This window comes from Bos mutus, chromosome 9, assembly GCF_027580195.1.
Source record: "Bos mutus isolate GX-2022 chromosome 9, NWIPB_WYAK_1.1, whole genome shotgun sequence".
Lineage (NCBI taxonomy): Eukaryota > Metazoa > Chordata > Mammalia > Artiodactyla > Bovidae > Bos > Bos mutus.
Window position 1 is genome coordinate 94,382,704 of NC_091625.1, and position 17,852 is coordinate 94,400,555.

Genomic DNA, 17,852 nt, shown 5'->3' on the forward strand with positions numbered 1-17,852 from the left:
AAGTGCTGACAGAAAAAAAAAAACAAAACCACATTATCAATAAAGTATTTTTTATCCATGGAAAATAACCTATCCCTGGATAATAAAAGTCAAGATATTTTCAGAAAATGAAAGGTGAGAGAATTTATTGCCAGCAGACTCAGGTCTTTAGGTTGAAGGGAAATGATATCAGATGCAAATTTAGATAGAAAAGCAGGTAGAGTTCTGGATATAATATGTAAATAAAATTTGTTTTCTTATATTCTTTAAATATCACTTGACTATTAAAAGAAAACTAACCACAATATATTGTGATGTCTATGGCCTGTAACGTATTAGAGTTTGACAGTGCCACAAATGATGGCAGAGGGCATAAAGTGAATCACACTGTTGGAGACACTCACATTATATTTGAAATGGTGTACTATGAATTCAGAATAGACTTATAAGTTAAAGATACAGTCAATCAAAAAGCACACATTAAATACTGTAAAAAAGCTAAAAGAGGAGAAAGAATAGAATATAAAACAATACTCAAGTAACCCCAAAATTGCCAATAAAGGAGAAAAAAAGAAACAAAAACCAGAAAGGGGGAAAAATGCAAGACAACAGACATAACCAAACAATATCAATGATTATATTAGAGGCAAACAGACAAAACACTCCAATTAAAGGGGATTATCAAGCTGAACTTTCTAAAGAAGATGTAAGTGTGTGATGTCTGTGAAAGATGTACTTATTTTTAGGCACAGCAAAATGAAAGCAAAAGAGAAAAACACAAAAGACATGCAATGCAAACAGCAAGCACTAAAAAAGGCCAGCTGGCTATTTTAATACCTGATAAAGTAGACTCCAAGAAAAGGAGTATTACCAGTGATAGAGAAATTACTTAATAAAAAAGGAACAATTCACCAGGAAGAAAAATCTGAGAGAACTAAAGGGAGAAACAGACAAATTTATAATCACAGTTGAAGAATTTAACTTGTCTTGGTAACTGATAAAAACTAAGCAAAAGATCTGGAGAAGATTTGAATAATATAATCAACCAGCTTGGTTTCACTGTTACCATCGCTGTAAAACACTTGACCCAACGACAGGATATTCATTCATTTCAAGTGCAAATAGTTCACCAAGAGAGACCATAAAACAGGCCATCACATGAGTGTCAAATTACCAAAGACTAAACTCTTATAGGGTATGTTCTTTGAACGCCTGGACTATTAAACTGGAAATCAGAGACATATGATATCTAGAGAGCCATTAATATTTGTAAATTACTCCAACACACTTTTAAGTAACCCATGAAACAAAGAAGAAATCACAAGGAGAACTGGAAAATATTTCAAACCGAATAATGATGAAAATACATACAAAATTTGAGGGATGCAGCTAAAGCAGGTTGGAGGACATTTACAGCTCTAAATACCTATATTAGAAAATAACTAATGATTAAATTAAATTTATTTTAATTAGTTATTTAAAATAACTAATAATTTAATGATTTTAAAACGTCTTCAAATTCTTTTGACACTGTTCTCATCAAGAGGGGATGGATCTAAACCCCTTCTAAATCCTCTCCCCTCAAATATGAATTAGCCTTAGTGACTAGCTTTTAATCAACTAATACAATTATGTAAAGTTTAAAAATAAAATAAAATTTAAAAAATAAATAAATAAAACAGCATTTGGAGCAAAAAAAAAAAATAGATTTGGCAAAAATTACTTCCAGTGCTTGATTTTTTTGTAAAAGGCAAAAGAGCATATTATACCTGGCTCTTTCTCGGAAAATTTGCCCTTGGAATCCAGCCACCATGCTTTAAGGAAGCCCAAGGTGGCTGTTGAAGGAAGCGAATGCTCCTGGCCCTGGCTGAGCTCCAGGCTGAAAGCCGGTACCAATTTACAAGTTGTATGAGTGAGCAATCTTTAAAGGGTAATCTCCATCCCATGGTTGAGCTGCCCTGCTGACGTAGCATAGAGCCCGTTAAGGCCCTCCCTACTGAATCTTGCTCGAATTTCAGATTCATGCACAAAAGATATGACTGACGTTCTAACCAGTGAGTTTGGGGTGGTTTGATACACAGCAATAGATAACTGAAACAAGAAAAAAGGTTCAAATCACTGATCTAAGTTCCCACCTTAAAAAAAGAAAAACAGGAACAAATAAAACCAATACTGTAAGTGGTCCTTTACAGGAAAGTCTGCTGGTCCCTGTATCAGACTTCAGTAAGTTAAAATCTTCTGCTTATCAAGACACTCTTAAATATAAATTAAAAAAAAAATGGAGAGAGATACAAGAGAAAATATAATATAAATTCATCATTTCTACTAAATATTGTTGAACACATGCATGCATATGTGCACATATGCATGGATATTTACATATGTGTATGTATACATTTGTATACATTATGTATACATTACAAATAAATGTATGCATTTATTTGTATATATCACCCTGCTTCTTCCACTGAAAAAGCCAAGAAGCAAAGACATCCCAGGAGCAATAAGCACATCTAACTAGCACCCAACCTTGGTCTCTTAACAATTAGCCTCCACTAAAAGGAAACAGGATTCTCTGAAGAAATAAGCCTGGAACATGTCATTACACCAGCACGTAAGGAATGCCTCCCAAAATGAGGTGGGTACATCAGAGGACACAGGAGCTAGCTGGCTGGGCTCCACTGACCAAAGCTGGGACAATCTGGCATCAAAGTACAGTGAGAAGTTGTAAACCATGAAAAATTAGGAATCCATGTGCCCATACTGATAGGGAGGGAGGGAGGGAGAAGGAAAGGAGGGAGAAGGAAGAAAGGCAGGAGGCAGAGAAGGAAGGGCTCTTGCTTACAGCAGAATGCCAAATGCTGAACTGTCAACGAGGCAGGGATGCTGCAGCTGGAAAACCACCATGGTGCAGGCATCATGATGCATCATGACAGAGACCAGAGCAGGTGGGAAATTTCATCCACAGCATCTCCCCACAGGTGCTTTATTAGTTACAAGGCGGGGATATCACCTCTCTTTAGTCTTACTATGCCTCTTGGTTACCCAGATCATATCAAAGATGGTCGTCATGGCCGAAACTGCTCTCCTATGACCGTCTACACACTGATTAGCGTAGGTGAGGATTATCCACATGTCTCAAGCAATTCTTTGCCCCTACTAAAACGACATGCTCTAAGGACCCAAAACTAACCCTAAGCAAAGCCTTATGTCTGTTGAGAAATTAGAGTACCACGACGGAGGGGTAGAGGTGGGAGAAGAACAGAGGGCTGGATTCCAAATACTCAGTATGTAAAGTTGTTACCTGAGCGAACTATAGTAGAATGAAGATGTTCATTCAAAGCCATATTTCCAAGGATGCGCATTATATTTCTCTGCACTTTAGGACAGTCCTTGTGAAGTTGGTACAGCCTCTGCAGTAGCTGCAAGCCTCCATTTGCTTCAATTTTATCACAATGTGTGGGTATCTAGCACAATAAATTAATGAAAGCTCACTTTACGTTGTACAAGTTCACTAACCAGGTGACAAGAGCATGCTGGCGGGCAGCCAGGTGGCTCCTGCTCAAGGAAGAGACCCAGGGAGACCCCCAAACTCTCAGCTCAGCTCAAATATATCAGCCAACCCCCATCTGCGTGGAAGTGCTTTAAAAATCACTGGAAAATGAAGGCCACTAGGACTTGTGACATTTTTATTCTTAAAAGTCATTCTGCTTAGCTCTTGGTTGGATGGAACCATGATATCATTATTTCAGAATTGTTTCAGTATATATGGATATTTTGATTGGTTTCAAACTACATTAAAGGGTCTTCTCCCCTTGAGAAACCTGCCACCTGATGCCAGGAAATAACCCCTGTGTAAATGGCAGATGTTGCTTCTGTCTATATGAACTCCCAGATACAGATAAGCAACATCTGTGATCCCACACAAGCCCATAGCCTGAGCGGGCAGTGCTCGGAGAGGCATGCTCACCTCAAACTTAAGAGTTGAACATGTTTTTAAAAGAGAAAGATCAGGTAAAAATTAGAAAGAAAAGGGGATGTGCACTTTTAACGGAGAAAAGAGATCAAAGAAAGCCAAAGGAAATCTATGGATTAAGGTAAGACGACAGAACTGACCCAGGACAGTCTGCCACGATCCCCAGGGTGGTCTTGCTCTTTTTGCCAGCACTTAGTTTTATCACTTATGTGACACCATGTCCTGTAGATGCAATGACTTTCCCTTTCTAAATTCTTATTAAATTTCACCACATTTTAAATGCATTTAAAAGTATGCCTTTGGGACATGTATCAGTGAGATATGTCATACATTGAGAAGTTTCTGGAAAGGAAACTGTTACGTTCTGTGCACTGGACCTACTACTACAGATGCACCTGTTATTTCAGACAACAGTCATAAGTCACAAAACAGTTAAGCTGCTTCTCCCACGTTCCCTTTTCAGGGAACACTCAAGACCCTGGTGCTCATTCCTGATTCCACCAGTGGGAGCTGAGATGAGCACTGCGCTTCTGTGCCGTGTCTAACGGTTCTCAGTTAAACGGGAGCATTTAGAGCCGATTCTCATGATGTGGGATGACCCGCCTGCATCAGCCTCACCAGGAGTGCCTGTTACCAATGTGAACTCCTGGACCCCACCGCACATCGACTCCATTCAAATGGCCAGAGGTGAGTAGGAATGTGCATTTTAAGCATGCTTCCTGGATAATTTTTATGTACTAATGCTTGAGCACCACAGTTTGTTGCTTTTTTCTTTATAAAACCAAACCATGATCATGATAGAAACGTTGTCATAATGCAAAAAAAAGTTTTAAAAATCATTGACATATACATGCTATGGTTAAAATTGAAGGCTATGGTCAAGTAGATACTTTTACCAAGTATTTACTTTTTTCCTGTCTTACATCTTTGGCACATATTTTAACTGGAAATTAACTCCAGTTAAATAATAATACTTGTAAATTTTAATATTATTGATAATATTACTTGTAAAAACTATCTGAGAAAGGTAATGGAAGACAGCATAATTGAAAGGTAAATGCTATATTTAGACAACAGGTTGCTTTATGTACACTTGAGATTAAATCCATTTTTAGAAATACTTAGCAAAGATGAAATTCATGTGTTGGTGCTAAATCATGATTATCAATGCTAATAATTGAGAAAAAAGCAGGAAAACAAGCAAAAAAAATTTTTTTTCTTTTATAAAAAATTAGAATTACTTCCCTTGAATGAATCAACATGTATAATGTTTTCAATGTGATCATAAAATGTGACCATATTTTGAAAATGTAACTTACCTCAGAATGCTTTACTAAAGCTTCCAAACAGAACATTTCCACTGTAGCTGAAGGAACTTCTCCAAAACTTTCCGCATAAGGAAGTCCATTTCCTCCGAAACACCATAAACCACCCTGACAATGAGATGATCAAAATTCTTAGTGAAAAAAAGGGCCTAATATTTTTTGTTTCACAAAAAACAAACAAACAAACAAAAACCTCTGTACTATATATAGTAATTAGAAAGAACTAATATGTAGGACTCAAAATATTTCAGAGACTTACAGGGAACTTTCATTATGCAAACTGTTGCTAGACTAGAAAACATGTGGGATTATTCTTAGAAGACAGCGGTCTTTGAGCTTCTCAGTTCTTTCCTCTGTGTCCTCTTATCTGAAAGTACAGAGACTAACACACAAATCTTCACCCGGTAAGAAAAGCCAGGGCTGAACAAATGGTGTTCTGGTGTCAGATTATGCCAGTAGAGTCTAGCTAAAATCTATCAATAAGAATGATAGAAAAGGCATTACTCAAAAAAGTTAAAATACAGACAATAACAACTGCTCAAAGAGCTTTTAATTTAAAAAGGGGGGGTGGGGCACAAATTCCCCGGCAGTCCAGTGGTTAGGGCTTGGCGCTTTCACTGCCAGGGTCGGGGTTTAATCCCTGGTTGGGGAGCTAAGATCCTGAAAGCCATGCAGCACAGCCAAAAGAGAGAGAGAGAAAGCTTTTAAGTCTTCTTAAGTTGAAATTCAAATTCACATGGAAGAATAAACAGAAGAGTTAGGAAAATTACGAAGGAGAGGAGTAGTGGGGACTAGTCCTTGTAGATACTAAAACACAAAAATAAACTGGGAAAGGAAAATTTCAGTTCTTACAGCAGATTGCTAACATGCGATGATCGCCCACAAATCAGTGAGAAAATACCAACAAGGCTATGGAAAAATGAGCAACAGTCAGAAGCAGAAAGTTCTTAGGAAAAGAAATATAATGCCTCTAAAATATATGAAACAGTGCCCAACATTGCTGGATTGTCCTTAAACCAAGACCACAAAAGCTTCACAATGGAAAAACCACTGCACCACATCCACTGTTCTCTTGACCCCAGGCGGTTTGTCATATTGGATCAAAAAGAAGTCACAGTCTACACTGTCCAAATGTTTGCATCCTGTTTGCACCCTTGGGCTCTGAGGTCTCCAACAGAGGCTGAACCTGGAGACAAGGTGACTGGGAGTGTCCAATGGTAAGAAAAACCAAACAAGACAAACCTGGATCCTGACATCAGAGGAGGAGCAATCTTGATGGTAACATGTGGGATGGTAGAAGACCAAGGACCATTCCTGCCTGGCCTCCCTCCAGAAGTACAGTCAGCAAATTTCCCAGGCTTTAGCAGTGGGAGTAGGTGACCATTAAAGCTGAGAAGCGCTTTCCTGCTCACCGACCCAGTTCTCCCAGTGAACTGAGAAAGTAAAAGCAGGGAAGCCAAATCATCACCAGGGTGGGTGGGGTGCAGGGGGGTGGGGGGTTTTGATACTGCCTCTAACTGCGGGTCCCTTCCTTTTAATACATGTGAGAGCTAATCTCTAGTGTTTCTTCATAAAAAATTACAACCTTAGAGCTCTGCAACTTGTTCAGACTCACTGGGCATAAATGACGTTCATTCTAAAGCACGAGTTTGTAACCCAGGTTATCCTTAAGGGTCTGGGGTATAGAGAATTTGGGGAAGAGAGGATGTAAGCTTGGATGGGAAAAAATTGTCTCTTTAACTTTCCTAACCCTTAAGTGAAACTTTTCATTGTGTTCAATTACCAACAAAGATAAAAAGCCACAGTGACAGCAGCAGTCTGTGCGCCTCTGCCAACAATAGAAAAGAAAGAAAAGGGACGTCGCTCAGTCGTGTCCAACCCTTTGCGACCCCATGGACTGTAGCCTACCAGGCTCCTCCATCTGTGGGATTCTCCAGGCCAGAGTACTGGAGTGGGTTGCCATTCCCTTCTCCAGGGGATCTTCCTGACCCAGCGATCGAACCTGGGTCTCCCGCATTGCAGGCAGATGCTTTACCGTCTGAGCCACCAGCGAAGCCCTGCAAATAATAGAAGGTGCATCTTTTCCCCACCACACGTCACTTGCTGCAGCTGCCTGAAAACAGCATCATGCTCATGGTTCCTTTGAATGCCAACTGCATATTCTCACACTGGTGACCCCAAACTGACCCTGCATCTAACTCTCAAAAGGCACAGGGTGGAAAACTGTAAACGTGCGTAAAAACAGACATAGAAAAAATATATCTATAGGGCTTCCCTGGTGGTACAGTGGATAAGAATTCACCGGCCAATGCAGGGTACATGGGTTCGATCCCTGGCCCAGGAAGATTCCACATGCCTCAAAGCAACTGGGCCCACGCGCCACAACTACTGAGCTTGCGTGCAGCAACCACTGAAGCCCGCGCTCTAAGATCCAAGAGCCTGTGCTCTGTATCAAGAGAAGCCACTGCAACGAGAAGACCGAGCACTGCAACTAGAGAGGAGCCCCTGCTCACCACAACTAGAGAAAGCCTGTGCAGTGATGAAGACCCAGCGCAACAAAAAAAAAAAGAAAAAAAAAATATACACACATATATATGGAGAGTAAATGGGGAATGATAAAACAAATGGGATAAACTAGGAATAACTGACAAGTCTACTGAAATATATTATTGTTGCAATTCTTTAAGTTTGTAATTAAAGTACATACTTTACAAATTTGTAAATTGGATAATAGTATTTCAATATAGTCGGTCTCCCGTGTAATCCTATGTATTTTAAGCACCTAGAAATGAGTTCATAGGCTTTATCAAGTCACCAGAGGGATCCATGGTGTGCAGAGGTTAAGAAGCCAGGCTCTGAACCCAATCCTAACTGCAGGCTGTCCGCTAAGCCCAGAGGGACCTCTGCACGTGAGCAGTGTTGTAGAGAAGCTGCAGCCCCCACTGCCCCACTGAAGGGGGCTTGGGGACTGTCACGGGACGGGGACTGTCACGGGACAGGTCTGTCATAACTGGTCAGATCACTAAAAACCAGACGGGCGTGCCTCCCACTCCTTCCCCCAACTTACAAAAAAACCAGAGCCTGACTAAACTGGGAGTAAGAGTAACTGAAGTGGAGTTGCTCACTGGTCTGATGAGATGGGATCTCAGAACTAAAGTTACTGATTTCAATACGAAACTAACTAAAGATGGGCTACTCCTCTAAACTGCTGGCTGAGGCCATGATGTCCAGGTAGCAAGGAAGTGGTACAACGTGTTACACCATGAACTCTCTTCACTTAGCGAAAGGTGAGGACATCCTGTAGAAGGTGACAGAACACTAGAGAAGGCAGAGGGATGTCAACTGAATAGTCATGAGCAGAAGAAAATCTTTGGTGCTGAAAAATGAGGAACTCCAGGCCAGGTAGCAGGAGCTCTGCAGGGGAGTGAGGACAGAAGTTGAAAGAGAAGTCGTGGGAGACGGAAGCCGTGGGATGCCCTGTGGGAGGCAGGAAGAATCGAGAAGAGCCAGGGACCTCTCACCATCAGAAAACACAGGTGCTCTCACAGCTACCTTGGGGATAGAATTAAAAAGGACAACGAGGAACAGGCTCTGGTGGCCAGGCAGTGACGCTCTGAGCATCGAAAGGAAAACGATGATTACACTTCATTTGAGCGATTCCAAGACACGGCCCAAAGGAGAAATTGTAAAACATGGGCTAGAGAAGTCATAGCTACTAGTATGTCCCTAATTTCTCATAAAAACGGAAATGAGGGAAAGACAAGCTGTCTGGAAAAAAATGAATAATGTGAGAGTTGTGAGTGAAGTTTTATTTGGGGAAAAATGAGGACTGTAGCCTGGAGAGAGAGCGTCTCAGATAGTTCTGAGGAACAGAGGCAGGGGGGAAGGCCAGCATTTTATGTGGTTTTAATGACACACTATGGCAGAGGCCGAAGTGAGGAGCGCATGACACTGTTAATGATTTTACTGCTTTTCTAGATAAGAGGACATGCGAGAACTTGGGCTCATAAAATCTTTTCCTAAAAATATCTATCTGAAGGCCTGTTCTGCCAGTTTTCCCCAGAGCACAGAGGGCCTCATTCCTGATCTCCACCCTGAACTGCCTTCGGGGTGTGTTGATAGTGGCTACCGTGGTCAGTGACTTAATCCTTGTGGAGGCAGATAGCAAGTGCAAATTTTTAGCTGGCAGTTCAATTGGTAAAAGAATACAGAATACTATGATTTGTTTTACTGATAATGCTTTTTATTTTATTGCATTTTTATTGCAAAACAAATGCAAACAAAATGCATTTGTTTCACTGATAAAATGCTTTCTCCTCACTGAGTTGATTATGTAATTAATATAGTAATAGTGACTATAATTTGTTTGGTTTCTCTTAGAGATGTAAGAGCTATTCTTTTTAACTTTTTATTTTGTATTGGGGTGTAACTGATCAACAAACAATATTGGGATAGTTTCAGGTAAACAGTGAAGGGACTCAGCCATACACATACCTGTATCCATTCTCCCCCAACTTCCCATCTACCCTGCCACGTAACAGAGCCAAGCTCCCTGTGCTGTACAGTAGGTTCTTGTTGGTGATCCATTTTAAATACAGCAGTGTGTACATGACCATCTCAGACTCCCTAACTGTCCCTTCCCCGTGACAACCGTTAAGTTCGATCTCTAGGTCTGTGGGTCTCTTCTGTTGTAAGAGTTATTTTTGGAAGACAGAAGTCTTGCTGAGATGATAGCAGAGGAACAGTGGAAGCCAGTGACCACGCTGGGCAGGCCGGAGCGGGAGTCTGTTTAGGAGGCTGCTGTGATTCACCGAGAAGCCCTCTGCGACGTATGGGTGGTTTTATGCCAGGTGTTCACATCTGGTCAACAGGCCGTGGCTAGAACAGCAGGAGTAAGGGTTTCGGGGAGATAACAGACACCTCCATCGGAAGTGATGGCTTTTCCTGTCTGAAAGTAGTCTTACTCCCAAGGAGTGGAGCTTCCCCGGGGAGCACTCTAAGAGCTCTGACCACGGTGCAAACACCGCCTTCCTCACCTAAGTGTGGTCTCCTTCAGTTTTCAGCCTCTTTGCCACCAAACAAACTTTACATCTGTGCCCAGTGGCGCCTTCCTGTCAATCTCCTCACCACTCCTAGGGGCAGGCACACCGGTAAAACACAGGCCAGTCCGTGCCTGGATCACAGTGAGGGGTTCAGGTTTAATGTGCAACGGGGAGCCATTTGAAGGGCTCCAAGCAGGAGTGTGACCTGATTGAACTTGTGTTTTGTTTTTAAATCACTGCAGCTGCTGAGGACACAGAACTGGAGACAGAAGTTGGAGGTTGAAGCAGTGTCGAGGTGATGGAGACATGATAAGGAAGCTTTCTAGATGCAGCAAGAAGGTGAACTTGGCTCCCAGGTACGGACAAAGAATGTAGCCTATCATTACACTAAACAAAAAATGTACCCACCATCAAGCCATCAGCCACTGCGGCACAGGCTACCCACTGTGTGCCCTGGGGGAATTCCGGATGGAGGGAAACAGAGAAAAGTCCGCACTCTGGATACTGGCCCGAGGTGATAAAGATGCATATCTAATGAATAATTTCAATGAGCCCAGATTTTTAACTCATGATGTGTTTGTGTGTGTGTGTGTGTGTGTGTGTGTGTGTGTGTGAGAGAGAGAGAGAGAGAGAGAGAGAGATTAGCAATAATCTTTGGTGTTCAACCGCAGGGTTTTTTTCCCAACAAAAACTCATATACCCTGGCTCCTTCCTCACCTCTGTGGAGCAGTTCCTTGGAGCTACCTTAGCTACAATCCTCAATAAGTTCCCCAAATAAAACTTAACCTGGAACTTTAGGTTGTGATTTTTTCTTTAGTTAACATACTGAGCCCCTCCCATGACAAGCATGCTTAATAAAATATAGCAAAACTATTTTGAAACAAAGTTAAGCTCTAAAGAAAATAAAAAAGAAATAAAGGGAAACCCCTGGGTGCTAGAACTGAAAACAATGTTCAGCAGAAGTGGTCAGCACATCGGTGATGGGTCAGCACATCGGTGATGAGGTAGAATGCTTGCAGGCCCCTGAGGATGGGATAGTAACACGTGTTCAGGGGTCACATCACCGAAGAAGATGGGGTTTGAGTCTCATGTTCTCTGGGAGCTAGATCCAAGATCTCTATTTAAAGAGAGAACCCTGCAAAGTTTGCCTCCTTGTCTATAAGACAGTCTAGAAAAACTGTGCTCACCAGCCCATGAGCAAGAAACCTGTCTCTGCTGGGCTTTAAGTGGGAAATCACAACCACAATCTGTATCATCCACAGATGTATGTGAATTCACACTACCAATGTGCTCTAGAAATTCCAAGCTAAGGAATTAATATAAAAAAAAATTAGTCCCATTATAGTGAACCCTTGGGGTATCCAAAAGAAGCAAACATAAAAACTTCTCCGTAGCAATAAATTTAGAATGTGAGGTACTTGGGACTCCCATAGAAAACAATCAGTCTAGCTAAAGATAAGCTCACAGTAAAAATGATTAACGTGTGTTAATCCACAATATAATATATCGGGGAGCCTCCACAAATAGGAATCAACACCCCAGTAAACTGAAATAAAAAAAGAGACTTTAAAATTATTTTTAAATGAAGGGAAGAACAGAACCAGGATGAAGGAACAGGACACTATGAGGAAGAGATGACGGTGGCCAGGAGTAAGTGGCTACAGTGAGGATGGTGAGACCATGGATTCAAGGCATATGTGAAGGAACAGCTTACACTAACTGCTGATCAGATGAACATGGAAGAAAAGAATCAAGAATCCCTAGGCTTTAGCTTAAGCAACTACATGGATGCTCTGCCCTCTACTGAAACAAAACAGACTAGGGGAGGAAGAGCTTTGTGGAGGGAGGGAGGGAGAGTTCAGTACGTATAGTTGGGATGCCTGTTAAACATCCATGTAGAGACATCAAGAAGGAGGCTGCAATATTTAAACCTAGAGCTTAGGTGAGAACACAGGTTAGAGAAGTTGAATTCAGGCATCACCAACATAGAGGTAATGTTTAATAGCCTTGTCGGTTACTACCTATTCATTCTTCAAGATCCAACTTCAGAGGACATCCTATAGAGCTTTTTGAACATGGCCTCTTACAAAGAGTGATGGGATCCTGGATCTCTCTTACACGCTCTGTAACTTTGTTTATTAACTGTCTCCCGTTATCCTGAACACCAAGCCCAGGATGTGGCAGACAACCAGGAATCAGAAGTATTCAGTTCCTAGATGAATGACTGCCCTACAGCTCTAAGTGCTAGCCTCTAGCACAACATTTTAGAAAAGTGGACACTCAAGGGTATTTACTAACTGAATAGAAGGGCTAACCTTCTGAGCAGCTAGACTTTGACTGCTCTCACTCAGAGCCAAAGCTGTAAAACACTGGATACACTCGTCCAGGTCTGTTTGAGGTAAAGAAGCCAGCAGGTGCCTGAGCTCTTCTTCAGTGGAAGAATCCTGAAATAAAGGGAAAAAATTCTTCATAACTAAATTCAACAATTGAGTATAATGAAAAGCACCCAAAGAATCTAAGCCAAAACAAAACAGTAGAGGTAAATCAGTGCTTTTAGTCTTGCAGCCGGTCACCCACCCTGGTAAAAGGGGACTGTTTAATTTTGAATTCCATACTTTCCTGTCTACTACCTCAGCCTGAAAGACCTACTGCAATTTATCGCTCAAGATTTCACCTCATGGGCCACTTCACATCTTGACTCAAAATGAATTACTATATTCTCTCTAATTAAAGCTGGCTTTTTAATATCCACAACTTGTTCCTATTGTTCTGATTTTCACTAATAACTTACGTCTAGTATAGTTTTTTTCTGTTTTTCAAAAACTCATGGCAAAGTTTTCAGATTTTCACTTTCTAGGAAAGCCTAGGAAAAGCACTTAGGGAACATGCTCTAATATCTTTATTAGTGGTTAACAATTAACCATTGTTATTAATTAACCACTATTATTTATTATTAATTAACCACTATAATTAATATTATTGTATACTAATACAGGGAGACCTGGTGTGCTGCAGTCCATGGGGTCTCAAAGAGTCGGACACGACTTGGCGACTGAACAACAACATGGTAATACATTAGTATCTAAATGCAGTGCTTCTCAGGGGCTGTTTTGCAGACTAGGAAATATTTAGAAATATCTGGAGACATTTTCGGTTGTTACAATTGGGGGGTGCTACTGTCATCCAGGGAGTAGCTGCCACTGTGTACAGAACATCTTCCAACAACAAAGAATTATTTGACCCAAAATGTCAGTAGTGTTGAGATTGAGAAAAACCAATCTATAACAATCTTAGTACAAAGGACCAATTGATGGATGCTGATATGCTAAGAAGCCACCCTCTGGTAAAAAGAGACTCCCAACTCCACAAAGAGGAAAATAATTTAGGAGAAATAGCACCTCCTGAGGAATCAAGAAACCTTGGAATGGAAGCTACAATTGCAGGTTTACACCCTAACTAACCTGCTTGTGAGAAGCAGCCAAAAAATTATTTTTTGAATTGTTATTTTGCACCCAAAGTGAAGATGATATATTAAACTTTTTTTCACTCAGCAGATTATTTTTACTTACTTCTTTTAAAGATGGCAGGGGAGGAGGGCGGAGAAAAAACCGAAGATCACTGTCTTTGCTTCGTGCCAAACCAGTAAGAGTTCTCATATCACAGGCTTGAGCGATTATCCTGTACTGGTAATCTATTGCAGAAGTATGCTGTTAGCACCCAACTTAGGCTATGGTTGTTTCAAAGATTAAATGAAGAACATAATTTTTAAACTATAAGTTTATAATTCAAAATTTTGCTGCATTTACAATACCAATAAGCGAAATATCCAACATTTCCATGACTGATCTGATTTTCAACACATATCTAGACATATCACAGTCTAACTAACCTTTTTGAAAAAATAAACCTCAAATGTGAAACCTGATAGATCAGAACCAATTTAATTTCTTCTCCTTTAAAAAAGAAATTCCAGCATTCAAAAGCTATTTTGATCACTACAGAAAACCCTGCAAGGAGATCAAACCAGTCAATCCTAAAGGAACTCAATCCTAAATATTCATTAGAAGGACTGATGTTGAAGCTCTAATACTTTGGTCACCTGATGCAAAGAGCCAACTCATTGAAAAAGACCATGATGCTGGGAAAGACTGAAGGCAGAAGAAGGGGGTGGCAGAGGATGAGATGGTTAGATAGCATCACTGACTCAATGAACATGAGTTTGAGCAAACTCCGGGAGACAGTGAAGGAAAGAGGAGCCTGGCATGCTACAGTCCAGCGTAGCAAAGAGTCAGACATGACTTAGCAACTGAACACCATCAACAAAAGCCTGCGGTTCCATTTAGATCCATCATCCCCTGGTACTGCTATGGTGCTCTGGCATTTCATGATGCTGATTAATAATCTGAGGTCCCAGATAGCAGTACTTTGGTTTAGCCTTCATGATTTCACTGTTCCATTCTTTATGTATTGCTATAGAGTGAATGTTTGTGTCCCTCCCAAATTCATGTGTTGGAACCTAATCCCTAATGTCATGGGATTTGGAGGTAGGGCCTTTGCAAGGTGATGTGCAGCGCTCATGACTAGGATTAGTGCTCCTGTAAAAGGGACCCTCCATCCTTACCAGACACCAGGGTGCCAAGTCTGCTGCCCTGATCTTGTATTTCTCGGCCTCCAGAAAACCGTGAGAAATAAATTTCTGTTGTTTATAAGCTACCTGAAAAGTGAAAGTCGCTCAGTCGTATCTGACTCTTTGCAACCCCATGGACTATATAATCCATGGAATTCTCCAGGCCAGAATACTGGAGTGAGTAGCCGTTCCCTTCTCCAGGGGATCTTTCCAGCCCAGGATCAAACCCAGGTCTCCCACATTGCAGGCGTATTCTTTACCATCTGAGCCACCAGGGAAGCCCAAAATAAGCCACCTAGTCTATGGCATTTTGCTACAGCATCCCAAATGGATTAAGACATGTGTCAAAAAAAAAAAAAACAAAACCTGCAACCACTGGAGGAGACATTATTTTTAATAATAGCCCTATGTAACCTGGGTGTAAGAATCAAGTGTGGAACTTTTTCAAAATCTACATGCCAGGGCTCCAACTTTGATGTTTCTGATGGAGCAGAAATCTGAATGGAGTCTTGGAAGGCAGATTTTGAAACAGATTTTTATTCTAAACCGCCACTCACATTCTCCACTGAGCTAGTTCAGTTCAGTCACTCAGTTGTGTCCGACTCTTTGCGACCCCATGGACTGCAGCATGCCAGGCTTCCCTGTCCATCACCAACTCCCAGAGCTTGCTCAAACTCATATCTATCAAGTCGGTGATGCCATCTAGCCATCTCATCCTCTGTCGTCCCCTTCTCCTCCTGCCTTCATTCTTTCCCAGCATCAAGGTCTTTTCCAATAAGTCAGTTTTTCGCATCAGGTGGCCAAAGTACTGGAGCTTCAGCTTCAGCATCAGTCCTTCCAATGAAGATTCAGGACTGATTTCCTTTAGGATTGACTGGTTGGATCTCCTTGCAGTCCAAGGGACTCTCAAGAGTCTTCTCCAACACCATAGTTCAAAAGCATCAATTCTCTGGTGCTTAGCTTTCTTTATAGTCCAACTTTCACATCCATACATGACTACGGGAAAAACCACAGCTTTGACTAGATGGACCTTTGTTAGCAAAGTAATGTCTCTGTTTTTTAATATGCTGTCTAGGCTGGTCATAGCTTTTCTTCCAAGGAGCAAGTGTCTTTTAATTACCTCCACCATAGTTTGGTCTCTGGAGAAGGCAATGGCACCCCACTCCAGTACTCTTGCCTGGAAAATCCCATGGACTGAGGAGCCTGGTAGGCTACAGTCCACGGGGTCGCTAGGAGTCGGACACGACTGAGCAACTTCACTTTGACTTTTCACTTTCATGCATTGGAGGAGGAAATGGCAACCCACTCCAGTGTTCCTGCCTGGAGAATCCCATGGACAGAGGAGCCTGGTGGGCTGCCGTCTATGGGGTCGCACAGAGTCGGACACGACTGAAGCGACTTAGCAGCATAGTTTGGTCTCAGGTCAAACAACAGGGAGGGAACACACCCCAGCCCGTCAATCAACAGAAAATTGGATTAAAGATTTACTGAGCACAGCCCGGCCCATCAGGATAAGACAGTTTCCCCCTCAGTCAGTCTCTCCCATCAGGAAGCTTCCATAAGCCTCTTATCTGTCAAAGGGCAGACTGAATGAAAACCACAATCACAGAAAAACTAATCAAACTGATCACATGGCCCACAGCCTTGTCAAACTCAATGAACCTATGAGCCATGAAACTAGGGCCACCCAAGATGGACAGGTCATGGTGGAGAGTTCTGACAAAACGTGGTCCACTGGAGAAGGAATGGCAAACCACTTCAGTATTCTTGCCTTGAAAACCCCATGAACAGTATGAAAAGGCAAAAAGATATGACACTGAAAGATGAACTCCCCAGGTTGTTCGGTAGGTGTCCAATATGCTACTGGAGAAGAATGGAGAAATAACTCCGGAAAGAATGAAGAGATGGAGCCAAAGTGAAAACAACACCCAGTTGTGAATGTGACTGGTGATGGAAGTGAAGTCCAATGCTGTAAAGAGCAATATTGCATAGGAACCTGGAATGTTAGGTCCACGAATCAAGGTAAATTAGAAGTGGTCAAACAGGAGATGGCAAGAGTGAACATCGACAATTTAGGAATTAGTGAACTAAAATGGACTGGAATGGGTGAATTTAATTCAGATGATCACTCAAATTAAGTAAGCTTATTTTTACATTATAAATTACTATAGTCACCAATTAGTCAAACTGACTGACTAACTCGTATGGAGACAGAGATCTTATTCTGAAACTAAACTTTTCTTTGAGAACATCATTTTTTTTACATGTTTGTGAAAGTGAAAGTGTTAGTCACTCAGTTGTATTAGACTCTTTGTGACCCCATGAACTGTAGTCTGCCAGGCTTCTCTGCCCACGTAATACTCCAGATAAGAATACTGGAGCCGGTTGCCATTTCCTCCTCCAAGGGATGTTCCCAACTCAGGGATCAAACCCAGGTTTCCTGCACTGCAGGCAGATTCTATACTGTCTGAGCCACCAGGGAAAGTGAAAAAAGCAAAAGCAAAGTCGTTCAGTCATATCTGACTCTTTGTGACCCCGTGGACTGTAGCCCACCAGGCTCCTCAATCCACGGAATTTTCTAGGCAAGAATATTGGAGTGGGTTGCCATTTCCTTCTCCAGGGATCTTCCCGACCCAGGGATCGAACCCGGGTCTCCTGCATTTCAGGCAGACGCTTTACCATCTGAGCCACCAGGGAAGCCCTCTACTAACAAAGTATATACTTTAGTCCCTGTACTATATTCAGAGCAGATCTGAGCTCTTGCTCATGTACTTTTACCGCAGAACCTGCAATTTTAAATACAATTAAATATTAAAAACCTTTCTTAAAAAACAAACATACACATGGCCAATTAGGTACATTTGACAAATTATTATATTAAAGCCAAGAGACTGTCAACTGAA

At 41.5% G+C, this 17,852-nt stretch overlaps 1 protein-coding gene and 1 non-coding gene across 4 annotated transcripts in view; both read right to left on the reverse strand.

The window, feature by feature from the left end:
• The window catches only part of SERAC1 (serine active site containing 1), a 54,267-nt gene that overhangs the window by 14,464 nt on the left and 21,951 nt on the right, over positions 1-17,852 (reverse strand). For all 3 annotated transcript variants that reach the window (XM_070376961.1, XM_005900378.3, XM_070376962.1), the window contains 4 exons: positions 13,892-14,013; positions 12,638-12,766; positions 5,275-5,388; positions 3,284-3,446 (listed from right to left, as the gene is read on the reverse strand). In XM_070376961.1, coding sequence (XP_070233062.1) covers positions 3,284-3,446; positions 5,275-5,388; positions 12,638-12,766; positions 13,892-14,013 — 528 coding nt within the window. The remainder of the gene's footprint in view (positions 1-3,283; positions 3,447-5,274; positions 5,389-12,637; positions 12,767-13,891; positions 14,014-17,852) is intronic.
• On the reverse strand, positions 17,575-17,646 carry TRNAF-GAA (transfer RNA phenylalanine (anticodon GAA)). The gene has a single exon. It is a non-coding gene; the product is annotated as a tRNA-Phe (tRNA).